General features: G+C 36.9%; 1 protein-coding gene across 5 annotated transcripts in view; it reads right to left on the reverse strand.

Annotated features, from left to right (window-relative positions):
- The window catches only part of NOL4 (nucleolar protein 4), a 189,326-nt gene that overhangs the window by 30,514 nt on the left and 144,308 nt on the right, over positions 1 to 14,504 (reverse strand). For all 5 annotated transcript variants that reach the window (XM_071418921.1, XM_071418929.1, XM_071418911.1 and 2 more), the window contains one exon: positions 4,677 to 4,790. In XM_071418921.1, coding sequence (XP_071275022.1) covers positions 4,677 to 4,790 — 114 coding nt within the window. The remainder of the gene's footprint in view (positions 1 to 4,676; positions 4,791 to 14,504) is intronic.

Genomic DNA, 14,504 nt, shown 5'->3' on the forward strand with positions numbered 1-14,504 from the left:
AAGCAGAGACTGACAATGGTTCAGGTCTTAGAATAAAACTTCAATTTTTGTGATCAACAAGAAATTGAGCCACATGACCAAGGTCTCTGGAGTGCATAAAGCATGCATTCTGCCCCTCTGCTCCATGCCCAGGACACAATGACAGGATGGCTTTTCCCAGATTTTTATATTTATTTAGCCATTCTTCTTTTGCCCAACCAAGACACAATTTAGTTTGTAAAGTGAAGAGCATGGCAAAAGAAGAATGGTTATATTGTTCACTATATGCAATGAATACAAGTGAAAAGGGCTGTATTTTAGCTCTACTTATTTTGTTTCGTGACTCCCTTGTTCATTGTAGTTCAGAGCCTCCACTTAATGCAACTGCTTCATACCAAATATTGCTAGAGATGTAATAAGGATCTTGAAGGATTATCCCAGGAGAATATCCAAAGTAGCACAGAAAACCTTAAGGATTCAGATAATGCCTCTTCTATCTCTAACTGAAGCAAATCATGTAAGGTTGATTCAATTATTGTTTCTGCATTTTTCATCAACTATGATCAAAAATGTCTTTAAAATTCAAAAGAGTTACTCTTTTTCAGTATCCAGACTCAACAGAGGTGATTTGTAATGAGACACAAAAGCTCTTCATTGCCTCTGTGCCATCTTCCTGATCTGGACTACAAAAGATCAGCCAAATTTAGTCCAGTGTCACATGCATTTCACTGTTCAGCAGTACTACCATTAAACCTTGACAATTTCAACATATAAATCTATAAAAATTGTGCGACAGAATAAATTATTTTTGGTATTGGGAAGAATTTAAAGGTGGAAGTGACAGGACTCTTCAGTTGGGTAATAGGTATCAAATATATAACTTCTCAACACTAAAGCTTCTGGCCAACCAAACAGTGCTTGATCTCAAGATAATGAAAATGCACTGGAGCTTAAGAGAGCACTTGAGTAACATCTAACACAGTCAGACAGCCAAAGCATTGCAGTCTGAGCTACCACAGCCTAGTAAATACACTGATGCTTTTTAAAGAGAAGTCTCACAAACCGACAATGCTTTTATTGTTGCAGTTGGGAAATTATTGTTGCAGTATTGGGAAATTACTAGTTTCCTGAAAGACAAGAAAGCATTTATTTTCCCATTAAGAAATAAATTCCTGGCATGAAAAAAAAGCAATGTTGAAAATAAGTCAGTGATGCCAGTGAAACTAGATTTCATTGGCTTATTTTTAAGATTGGATTTTTGCTGGCAGAAATTTTCAGCCTTGAGTTAGGAAATACAAAGATCGTATAGGTGGAACTTAAGACACAGGTTGAAGAATGGTTCCTTCCTTATTCAGTCTCAACTTTATCACTCTTAACACTGTCCCCAGATCATTGCAGCTATTAGAAAGACTTCTGGAAAGTAATCCATAAGATGAAGTATTTGTGTGTGTAGAGACACATACACACAGGGAGAGGTTTCTTCTGAAGAGAAAACAAATGGGAGCATGGGATTGTAGGTATATAAAGCCAGTCCTTCACATTTAACACTTGTGAAAGAAACAGAAAATGCTCATGAGCATGGCCTGCACTATCTGTTAAAAAGAAATGAGGTCTTCAAACATCCCTAGTTTTGAATTTTAAGCTGCTTCTTTCTGCTGAGCAATAATTGAGATGGTTTTTCATTAAAACAGTGCTAAAATTAACACTGTAGGCAAAAAAAAAAAAAAAATTAATTTGGAAATTCATGTCATTTTAATAAATAGAGACTTCCATAAGGGACATACATTCAAGATACTCAGAACTTCTTGCTGAAGACAAGTTCTGTGACACAAGTGTTGTGTCAGGGAGAGAAGGAAAACTGAAGAAGAAAAGGAAAGGGAATAAACAAGACAAGAAAAGGAGTTCAGGAGGCTGCAAGGTTTTACCTTAGCTTCAGGAATGGGCATAACACTCACTGTGTTCTTAATTAATTCATGATTTATGGGTAATATTCTGAAAGAAGTGGTGGTGGGGATACAAACTACAGAACTACAAAACCACAGAGTCAATTAGGTTGGAAGAGCCTTCTGACATCGTAAGTCCAGCCTATCACAAGAACATCACCACATCAATTAGACCATGGCACTGAGAGCCACATCTCACTTTGAGGCACATCACCTGTCTGGAACACAAAAGGCAGAATTTCACTGTACTGTATGCAAGAATAAAGCAGCCTTAATGCAATGCTTCCATTCAGCTCTGAGGGGAAGTGCTGAATGAGTGCCCTTGCCAGATCCTCTTGACAATCTACTTTCCAGGACTGTCTAATGCTTGTCTTCAAATTGAAAATCTCTTTATATCATTTTTGAAGTGGTAATTTTCATCATCAAAATCTTATTTATCTTATTTCCCCTTTCTCCCTCCCAAGTTTTCACTGGCCCCCTCAAAGCCTGTCTGAAAACAAGGCGCTTTTTTTTTTTTAAGAGCTACAGAGTGACAAAACAACACGATGAACTGAACTTTTCCAATCTTCCTCTGTTTAAGAAAAAAATCTAATGAAAATATAACATTTTAGATATATGTAAGAAAAGTGAAGGAAATTTAATAGTAACTTAAGAAAAAAATAGGAAGACAAGCAAAATAGAACCCTTTTACCTATTAGTCACACTGTCTGATTATGAGGATACAGATCCAGTTCTCATCTCAGCAGATGAACTGAGCACACTATTGTCCATTAAATACCACACTCAGAAATACTCTGGAATGCTGTGCTCTCTGTCTACTTCATTAATTTCCCATCCTCAGAATAAATAATTAAATTTCAATGGAACTGGGGCTAAACCCAAGGTTTTCTACTTCTCTAATGACTTATCTATTCCACCCTGAAGGTTAAATTTCTTACTAAATTTTATGAAGCTACCTAACACACACTGCCATATTTTTTTCCCAGCATGTTCAGCATCTCTACTCAGCATATCTGTCCTGAATTCGCAAGTAGTTTTGCAAGCACCAAAGTTACACCAGCTCAGATAATTTACTGCTTGCTGAATGAAATTGCTGGTGCTATTTGCAATTCCACTGTGTTCCAGAACTCACTGGCAAAAAGGGGGAAGAAGTGGAGGAAGCAGAACCCAACATCCATTGTTCATAGGCAGCTTTGCTGCTTTAACATCACAGTTGCAATTAAGGCAATCAGTTGGGAGATTTTCTTACAGATTTTTAATTTTGTAATGAAAGGTAAAGATATGCCTCTCCCCCCAAAGAGGTTATCAAGTCCTTGTGTGATAGTAATACTACAAATAAAAGAAAAAAAATCCTATTAATATGAGTTTTTTTTAGTTCTGACTACCATTCAAATATTGATTTTTGTTTCAACAGGTCTCTGGCTCCCTGAGGAGCATTATGGGATTCTCACTCAAATCACTTAAACTCTGCCTCACCCTGGCTGGACCAAGGGATTGAGCTAGTATTTTGTACAATGAAAGTAACTGATGTTTGTGCAAGTAATTTCTAGTTCCCCTTGGGCTAAGAGCACATTGACTTTGTAGCTTTTCTTTTGATTATTACTGAAAAATCAGAGAGAAAATGAGAGAATATAAAACCTGCACAATATGAATGAGCACTGCTTGTAAACTAAATTATATTTAGTATTACAGTGCTTTGACATCTCACGTGATTTGTAAATCTTAAGGCAAATGTAGCACAATAATGAAAATACTAGCAAAAAATATAACAGCAAAAAGAAATAGCAACATTCACTCTCAGATCCTAAACTACCCATTGTATAAATATAGCAGTAGTAATCCTTTATACAGTTAGGGCATGACCTGAAAGAACTCAATGGACTATGCATAAAAGGAAAATGTTCTTTTAAAAAATGTTCTAATCCACAAAATAAAAATTCATCTGCTATGACTGAAGCACATTTTGGAACACATGAGATATCACTAAGATTTTTACTTGTTACAATCATGAAGAGAAATAAAGCATAATAGTCTTTGGAATATGAATGTTAGACATTCACTCTATCTGTGGAGTGAGTAAATAATCAAAGCCTGGAATGAACTACCAGTTAGATTTTTAAAAACTGAAAAAAACCATGCAATTTTCAGAAAATTAAAGGTAATAAAATTGTAACATGCACAACAAAAGGTGAATAATCACACAAGAAAAAAAACACATGAGCTTTAAAAACTCACTAATAAGTTAATTGACAGCATTTTGTTATACAGCATTGCAACTTCTCTGTTTCAGGCAAATAGCTATTTTCAGTCAGTAAGAACATTTCACCTTCTATTTAAAATGCATTCACTTTTTCAAAGAGAATATGAGCACAAATAAATACATTGATTCATGGACACATGCACCATGTCTGTTATTTATGCACATTATATCCACTCTATGTTCAGTTCTTTTTAATTCTAGCACAGGGATTACACATAATGCTCTGAAAATCTACAGCCACCAAAAAGTAAATATACAGCTTTATCCAGCTGGACATTACAAATATATTAGACACCCTGACACAGCTTATGTAAATATAGACAAAGACATGCTTGTGTATTCATTAAAAAAAACCTACAGCTTTTGTATTTTAATTAACCTTGCTAGCAAGAAGCATACAAGGCACTGCACCACCCTTCTGCATGGCACCCTATGTAAATGAGTCCAGTGCATTGATAAATATGGATGTGGCAGACCCCCAAAGAGCACAGTACCTGCTGTCTATCCAAGCGCATCCTTTTTGCAGCATTTCTGCTTTCACTCTCACAGGCGGAAGCCAGGATACTCTCTGCAACTGCTGAAGTAAGGTGTGAGGGAATAGGTCGTGACTATGGAAGAGAAAAAGGAAACACAGGAATTATTCCCAGCGTAATCCACGACATCCTTGTTCAAAGCACACCATACCATCACCTAGGCAGGAAAGTCCGCTCATTGAAATGCAGTTTATACCAACAAAACAGGGAAATGGAACTTGCAAAGATGAAAAATGAAACTAGTTAGATGTTAAAGCTGCAGCTGATCCACAGATCCACGAGAAGCCCTTTCCCCCCACAGCTCTATTGTCCACTGTGTTTAGTCTGGCTCATTAAGCTGTACTTTGAACAGACAGTGGCATATTCTCTGTGTTCCAGCAGCACCCTGGCCGTCTGATTCTTGTTAAGAAAACTGAAAGGCTTTTTATCCTGTGCAGCATGTGACAGAGATGAGTAGTGTTTTTTTATAGTCATAAAAAAAAAAAAGAAGAAAAACCCAAAAAACAAAACCAAACAAAACAAAAAAACCCAAGTGATAGGGTTGAAACATCACTCAAAACCTAACAGATTGTCAGAACATTTCAGAGCAGCCTCAATCTGTAGTATATGAATATTTGCATTCCTTGCTGCAACATGACTGATGTGATTAAAACGACTTAAAAAAAAAAAATCTGTTTTTCTTTGGATAATGCCAGCCTTCCAACACTCCAGATATTTTGTTGTTCAACTAGATACGGTTCATTTTTCTGATTCAAAACCTGTCATTACTAATTTTATAGCATTTACACATTTTAGGTTAAAGGTGCAGTGAATCCCCCCAAAAAAGGGAGTGATAGAATCTTTTTAGCATCATCGTTGATTATGAACTCCAGTATGATCTTGCCTACCATTTCATTAGGGAGAATATTTACACAGCTTTTTTTCCCTGATTACATACAAAACAATCTTCCTGAAAGATGAAGCTCACAATAATCTTCTTCATTAATATACAAAGACATATCAGAATTACCAAGAAAATAAACAAGGTGGGGATAATAGCAGAGATACTGATGCACATATAAGCCCATTACAGAGACTGCAATTTACTGAGCCCAGTTCTGAACTTCCACAAATGTTCAAAGCTTCATTGAACTCAAATTTACATTTACTATGTAAATTTTTACCTACTGAGGCTATGGCCATGTGTGAGGGGGTTGGGTGTGGTTTTTTGCTTGTTGGTTTTTTTTTTGATTGGTTGGTTGGTTGGTTGGTTTTTGGGGTTTTTTTTGTTTGGTTTGGTTTTGTTTTTGAAGAGTTTTACTTTCTTACTCCCAAAAACATGGATATGAACCTGATATGAAATGTCAATTAATTTTGGAAGAAAATTTTGAAGTTATTCCCATTCACTTCCTAGACAACAACCTTAAAACAGGTTAATTGTTATAAATTATAATTGTTAATAAATGATTTTATGGTTTTCATAACATTCCAGAAACTGAGGACCCAGCCATTATCAGTATTAGATTGTTACCTGCAAAAATTAAAGTCCATTTATTGACTTTGGATATGCTCCGCAGAATGCCAGTTTTTAATGTGACACTCTACTGTCTCTAAAGGATGTGACCACACTCTGTCTGGGACTGGAAGATGAACTAGCTTTCAGAAATAGGCAGGGATTTATGGGCCTTCCTCACTAGTGCAATAGGCTTATTTATCCCCACTTACATGAGAACAAGCTCTCTGGCATCAGCCAAGCAGCACTGCAAGAAAGGCAGCCAGAGGCTGCAATACTGCAATAAATTACACTTCGATTGGTTTGACAGAACAAAGTACTAAACTTGTTTCCAGTTTGAAAATAATTCAATCTAAGAGATGAGGGACACTGATGTAACCCCCAGTGTCATGACAGAGGTTAACATGACATGCAGTACAGGCAGACACCCTACTCAGAGCTCCAGAGAACAAAATAAGTCTTTGCAGAAGGGTTTCACTGAAAAAGCATTATATTTAATAAACTGCCTCCCTGGAATGGTGATGTTACTCTGAACTTGTTACTCATCCCACTAGATCCCTCTCTGTATTTGCTGGCCAAGTACCACTGTACATGCCACTGGTTTATGTACGTTCAAGGTGCACTGACTCTGCTGGCTGCATGGAAGCCTCACTGTGGTCCTGTAACAGGGATGTTCACACAATGATATTCTTGAAAAAGGGTGAGCAAACACCTGGATAATTCCTCCAGCTCAGGTCTTTAGCTAAAGCTGTAACTATACCTACACATAAGTGGATTTTTAGAAGGTGATATGTGAGCCAGAAAACCTAATGTTTCGACCAAAAAGTAAATTGAACAACAGTTCTCCCAGTTTATTTATTTAAGGGAGAGAATAAGTTTATTGAAGTGTTTTATAAAACAAAAAATAAATTGTTATTATAAAAATCAAGCGGATATCTTTGAAAAGGAGTGTAGTGGTCATGTGCTCACTATTGAAATATTGAACTCAGCACCTGCAAAAAAGAGGAAATCTCTGGGTACTGGAGTATCTTCCTCTCAAAACATGTGTTAACCCATAATTTCTCTCAATCATCACTGCAGCTGGCTGTTGTTATGTTCATGTCAAGAACTACCCAGAGTGAACCTTAGGGAAAATGTGATGAATACCTGGCCCAGTCACCTGGAGAGTAAAGTACTGTAACAAAGCACAGGAGAAAAATCATCTGCTCAGCGTTGAGGCTCCATCAACAGAGCTCTAGTATGGCATTGAATGAGAAGATGAACACAGTCCTCTGTCACCAGGAGCAGAGCTGTTAAAAAGAAGATTTTTCTGCTTCGCAAAATTCCGTATCTGTAAAGTCTCAAAAAGATCAATTTTGAAAAGCCTCGCCTGAGAGGAAAAATTACTCTGAAATAACCACTTCAAAAAATTGGTTTTAAATAAACTGAATAAGTATCTCCATCTTCTAAGCTCAGAAGCCCCTTTCTGGCTTAACTCAGCTTCCTTTTCCTCTCTACTTCTGATTATTCATGATCTCTCTCATAACTACAGCTGTAAAACCAATTCTGTAAGAAGCTCAAACATCCCTGTTGGGTTCTGAACATCTCTCAATTCCCGAGCTGAGGGTGAGATTCAAAGGCCTTGGAAAACATGGCAAAAGTGATTTCATTCAATTTTGCAGAAGGAAGCCTGCAGATCTCAGCCAAAAAGACATTTTGCAGGTTCCCAAGCTACCCTCTGCAGAGCTGAGAGCTGAGTGCTGGTTCCTACAAGTTTGGAACTACAGCAGGAAATGTGGGAGAACTTTTTCCAAGGGCTCCCAGGCTGCCCCCACAATCCCTGGATCCACAACCTGCCCACTGAACTAGCAGAAAACCAGATTTCATTTTATGTCAAAATAGAAAACCGTTGACAAACTAACATTTCCTAAAGGGGAAAAAAAAAGGCATTACCAAAAAATTCCCAACCAGATTTAGCTGGTTTGGAATGTGCTTAGTGTTGTCCGAGGCATAACCTTCACAGCTCCAGTCTGGTATTTCTCTCACTTCACAGTAATGTAAAGCAGGAAATAACTATTCTGGAACTACCCATGTGTAAAACAAAAGAAAAGAAGAAGTCCTGTAAATTAATCTACCAGAAGTAGCAAATCACAAGGCAGGATAACATTTTTGACATTTTGAACCAAGGACAGATAGAAAAGACGTGATAATTTTAATAGTAACTCTCAGGTGAAGAGATGGGTAAAATTTAGAAGGAATCTGGTGAACAGTGTAATGCAGACCTTCTGAGAAGACTGTATGTCCATCACAAAAAAGCAGTATACAGAATTGCTTTGTATTTACTTGGAAGCATGATACTGCTTGTGACTGCACTAAGGCAGGAGTCACATTTTGAACGCACATCCGGTTTTGGTTTTCACATCTCCTCAGCTGACACACAGCTAACATCCAGCCTCTAACACAATGTAGGTGAAGAGCATTCTGATAAAACATTAAGGAAAACCAGCTAGATGGACTGTGTACATGGATTCCTTTCTTTATAACAATTTCTGAAGTGACTGACATTTGGGAAGTGGTTGGAATTCCCTCAGTAACCCATGGGAGATGACCAACCACCTCCAGTTCTCCCATATTTGAAACTATTTTGAGACCACCACAGAGCCTGTAGATGACAATGACAACAAAGCAACATGCACACTTGACCACCTTATTGGATATGCACTTTTGCATGCATTTATGGGAAATAATTTTTTGTTCAAATTGGTTCGAACTTTTTATACACTCCTCCCTTTTTCTCTTTCTGAAGAGTTTATAAATTATTGACAGATATATTCACAGATATACTTTTGCAAGCTGCCTAATGGAAAATCAGATTAGTCAATACTTCTTTCTAGTCTAATAAGTGCTGTTTTACCTTAAAGTATGTTAAACCTAATGAAGACCCTTTCATGCCTCTGATGCTCCTTAGATCTGGGTATCAACAATCAAAGCATCTTACAACAAGCTTTTCTGGAGTTACAGAGTAGTCCTGCAAGGTTGCTGATTTTTAGTAGTTGAAATCAGAAATCCTTGGCCCAGTTCATCTAGAAACTAGCTCTCTTGGTATAATCTCTGACTCTTTAAGAAAGGAGAGACTAGCATGTTCAATATGCTGTAAAATATGCATTTTCATATAACAACTGTATGCAGCATCATGAAGTCTGCTGTTTAAAGTGAGGTACTATTGCAGTATCCTCATGTGAAATACCAAATATTTTTTCTGGAATAGTCACATAATTCCTGTATTTCTACACAGAATCCGAAAAAACATCTATGTTTTAACTTCTTATGTCCATTTTTGGCATAAATTTACTAATTATTGATATACTACATAACTGATTGTATTTCAGTCTAAACCACTAGGAGCAGTATACTCACTAAAAAGAATTTTGCAATTTACTGTGCATGCTGTCCGCCTGTGGTTAGAGATCCATTGTCTCTAAAGTTACTACCTTGGCATGTTTTTGAGATCCAGTATAAATAAAAGCCAAAGCTGTCATACAAATACTTTCACACTCTACATTGGTCTGGCTCAGTTCTGAAAAAACACAGCTATCTGTTTAGTCAGATAATGGGCACACATGTACACCTGCTGAAATGCCAACACCATAAGCTGATGAGTGCATAAATACTACCTTCTAGTTTAGGCAAATTAACACTGAAAATTACATCTTTCAGTATAACACAGTTGGAAACACATAAACATGCAAGCTACTTCATTTTCTTCATAGACAATATAATAATATTACCTCTAATATAAATCATAGAGTCACAGAATCATTTAGGTTGGAAAAGACCAAGATCATTGTAAGATCATTGAGTCCAACCATTAACACAACACTCCCAATTCTCCCCAAGTGCTGCATCCACATTTCTTTTAAACACCTCCAGGGACAGCAACTCCACCACTTCCTTGCACAGTCTATTCCAATACTTCACCTTCAAATGAAGGAATTTTTCCTAATAGCCAATCTAAATCTGCCCTGGCACAAGTTGAGGCCATTTCCCCTATTCCTATTGCTTGACACTTGGGAGATTAATATAAATGTGAGAATGAGGAAGTATTTTAACTATTACTCAAATTTGGAAAAAAAAATGGTTTAAAATTTTCCAAAGTGATTTGGCATCCAAAATTGAAGATGAATGCCTAAGATGCCTCACTGACAGTAACTGAATTTTTCCAAAGGTACCACTAAGCACTTCTTTGCATATTGGGCTCCCAAAAATTAGACACTCCCTAGTGCTCTACTGCATGTCAGCTTTTTCCTCAGGTATTGCAAGACCAATTCATTTTCAAAATTAAATACTGCAAATATGCCACAACTCTTTCATAATAAATTATTAAGATCTAACACCATGTCCTAAAATGCCCAACATATTTCTAACAGTGTGCAATACCTAAATAGTACTTTTTTATAGAAAACATGCAAAATAGATTACAAGACAGGGAAGACACGATATTCAAATAAGAGTTTTTAATCAGAATAATGCAGTGAAATGTATAACAGAACTGTCCTGCACAGCACAATAGCAAAGGATTCAGAAACCCTTCTAGAGAGTATTTTTGAATTTAAAGATTGAAGTACAGTACTGCACTATATTAGATGTACTTTTATAGTGGTCACAAACTGGAAGAGGGTAGATTTAGATTAGATATTGGGAAGAAATTCCTTGCTGTGAGAGGGGTGAGACACTGGATTTTGTTGCCTAGAAAAGCTGAGGATGTTCCATTCCTGGAAGCGTTCAAGGCCAGGTTGGGTGGAGTTTTGAGGAACCTCCTCTAGTGAAAGATGTCCCTACCCATGGAAGAGGGGTTGGAACTAGATGAATAGTAAAGCCACTTCCAACCCAAACCATTTTGTAATTCTATGATTTGTTCATACAGAATAGTGGAATATGAACAACTGGACTGGCATTTTAATGCCTGTAGCCCTGCATTTCAGTTGGGTTTGCTATATTTTGCTTGGTCTCGCAGTCTTGTGATAAACACCTAATTGTAACACCTACTAGAGGATTCAGTGAAATAGCGACAAATATTTTCTTAAATGACAGAAGAGGCTTTTTGAAACATCTAGTGATGTTCAAATCACTTTTTTAAGTTTTCAGTTTTGAAATACATTGAATTGAAACATTGCACCCTGATTATGATGGCACCTAAATAAATCCAAGTATATCTTAACAAATCCATATTTCTGTCTAAAAGTTTAGCAAATGACTCTTTCTAATCAACCACCATGCTGCTGTTGCTGCTGCTTTGCCTACATATGGGACCAAGTCTGGCTCTGCCTATTTGAGCAATTTCAACGGGGCAAGTGGAAATTTTTAACTACCTATGTGAACAACAGCAAGAATATCCATCTGACTTTATTTACATAAATATAAAGTATTTTGTCAAAAGTAATCGTCCAGGCTTCTTTTTAGTTTCATTATTGACTTATGAGACACCTGGGGATGAACCTCTCCAGACTGGTTCATCTAAGTGCTTCACTGACTGCTGAGGGAGCCAAAGTCACCTAATTTCTGTAACAAACCTAGGCACAATTATCTCTCTCTCAGAGTTATCTGGTATTTCATATGACAGAGAACTCCAGGAATCATCCTGCTGACCGAACTCCTTCAGAGTCAGGTGAGGATTGTATTGAACACTGATAGCACTTTACTAGCAAAACTCCTGGGGACTTAGGAAAACTGAGTATGATTTAACATTATTTACTCTTTCCCCTAAAATAATACACTGAATTGGCTTCCTATCCTTAAACCATTGGCACAGGCCAGTAAATCAAGTAACACTGCAGCAAGAGCTCTCAATCTAAGTCAGAATCACAGTATCAAAAAACACTGAAATGTTTACTATTTTTTTTTCTGATTTCAAGTTTACAGGTAAACAGAGTAAACATTCTTTTAACCTATTCTTTGTTTGTCAATCAAAAACAAAGAATAGGTTCTTTGATTTTGTTCTACATCAGAGTTTACTGCTATTTCAGAGGGGATTACTTTTATTCTAAATTCAACAAAAAATTTAAATAAATGTCAAAATTTGGTTCCTATATTTTCCTCTTTCACAGGATGTAGAAGACTAAGTCCTATCAGGTTAGTAGGTATTTTTCACTTTTAGTTTTAATCCTATTTTTCCAAATACCATGCCTTTTTTTAAGCTAACTTCTTCACATTTTGCAAGGCTAATGGAAAAAATGTTACTTCTTCAACTGCTCACTTTTCCAAAATTGCCTATACTTTGAAAAGTCATTAAAAAGCAAAAGTTATCTGGGGAAGATTTAGGAGGAAATTCTTAAAAATCACACAAGTATTCACTTAACTGGTCTGTGGTGGAAAAAAAAGAACAGCATATCTAAGAGCCTTAGAAAAACTGATCCTAGAATATTTTTTCAAGACTATATGAGATCTAATGGTAAAAGTCAAATTTCATTAGAGTGTAGCTTTGGCCTATTTCAATCAAGTTGCCCATCAGACTTAAGTAAGTTAGCCACTACCAAAAAAGGGAGAGATGCTCAGAAAGGGAAGTGCCCAACTGACAGAGTTTGGGTATAATACAAAGCAACAACTCTATTAGTATTTGTAACTTCATGTAACTGTTATTGTGATAATTTTCTTAATGCTTCCCAGCTTGTTAATCAATTAGATACGCATCCCTAAATCCACAGATCCTCATTTTCCTGAAAATGCTTATGACCTTTCCAGACATAAAAGCCTGGAAGACTGAAAACTCATGTGACTGCAAGGGCAGCTGGACTTTTCAGCACTAAATTCAGTAAATATTGAAAGATTCCTCTTTCTAAAACTAAAAAGCAGAACCTAGACACCTAACCCAAGTAATCTTAATGAGGCATATCTCAGAAAACCTCCCCCTTCTGGAAACCAGTTCCCACCGAACTTGCTCAGTCTCAGTACAGACACATGACAAGCCACTAGACACATTCAAAACACCTTGATTAACATGAGCACAGTTGCAAATTGTTAAAACACCTCCCTCAGCCAACTGGCACAACGAAGTGACAGCAGCAGTGAAAGATACAGAGCTCTGTTATTTGTTCTGGAGGCTGGCAATAGGACAGAAGGAGCTGGGATGAGCAACACTGGGACCTGGATCAGGAACTGTCTTTGGGCACAGTGTGACTCTTCTCCCACACATCCAAACTTGTCTTTGGACAATGAGATGCATTTATGACCTTTCTCTCCAACACAGAACACATTGCTCTTTGATACTATTGTTTTGTATTACAGTAGTATTTAGAAGGAGGGTTTCCTTTTTCTTAAAAATAAAGGGTGGATCTCTTAGTGAACGAGAAAATCTTATTCTTGCATTGGGATGCTCGCAGAAAAAATGGCATATCTGTGAAAAAGATACTGTAAGATGCAATTTCAAATTGAATGTAGTGAGATTGATCATAGGAGATTGTGAAGATGGGAGGAAGCAGAGAGTAGTAAGAAAATGTAACTATTAAGAAAATTGAACCTCATTTGATTATTTCTAGTATCTAAAGTTTTTCTGGACTATATCTAAATAAATGCATAGCACATATCTCCAGCATCTGTCTACTAACCCTTTTTAATTGGCAATTCTTTTTCACAGAGGCTGGGACAAGTCTAAACAAAGGATTTGAAAAACAGTGAAACAGGCCATCTGAATATTGCAGGGAGAAAATTTCTCTTGCATACCCTACAGAGGTCACAAAACACCTAACGCATATACAGGAATTCTTGTTGACATCAGTCCTTGAAAGCGAGGAAGTAATTTTTTTCTTTTGTTTCTGGGCTAATGAAGAGAAAAAGAAATAATTTCTTTAAGAATATCAAAAACTTTTACGTTCTCAAAGCAATACAGCACAATGCAGGCAGAAGCACAACCTAGAAATCCCACACAAAAGCCAGTGATTTTGGTATTTGACAGACTTCCCTCCCAAGGAAAGCTTCTGAGCAAGTTTGTGGAATTTAGTAAGAGAACATTCTCAAGAGTCCATTAGCAAGAGACAGCGGGAGGAGAAAAAAATCTTACGATTCATGAGAAAAACTGAGTGCCTCATTGAGGTATGTGCTTGTGTCAGAATGAAAACTGCACAGCTTCATCTGCACAGTCAAATGGGCAGAGCTTTTCCAGTGCAGAAAGAGAGCTTCTCAAAGGCATATTTGTAACAAGAAGCTATGCAAGCTGCCTGAGAGTCCACAGACAGCTATCTGTCACAAGGAGAAGCAGAATAACTATAACTAATCTCTTAAACATAATAATACTAAGAATCATGTTAATTAACAACATGAACACT

Source organism: Agelaius tricolor, unplaced genomic scaffold, assembly GCF_023055355.1.
Source record: "Agelaius tricolor isolate 1412-34295 unplaced genomic scaffold, bAgeTri1.0.p SCAF_2, whole genome shotgun sequence".
Lineage (NCBI taxonomy): Eukaryota > Metazoa > Chordata > Aves > Passeriformes > Icteridae > Agelaius > Agelaius tricolor.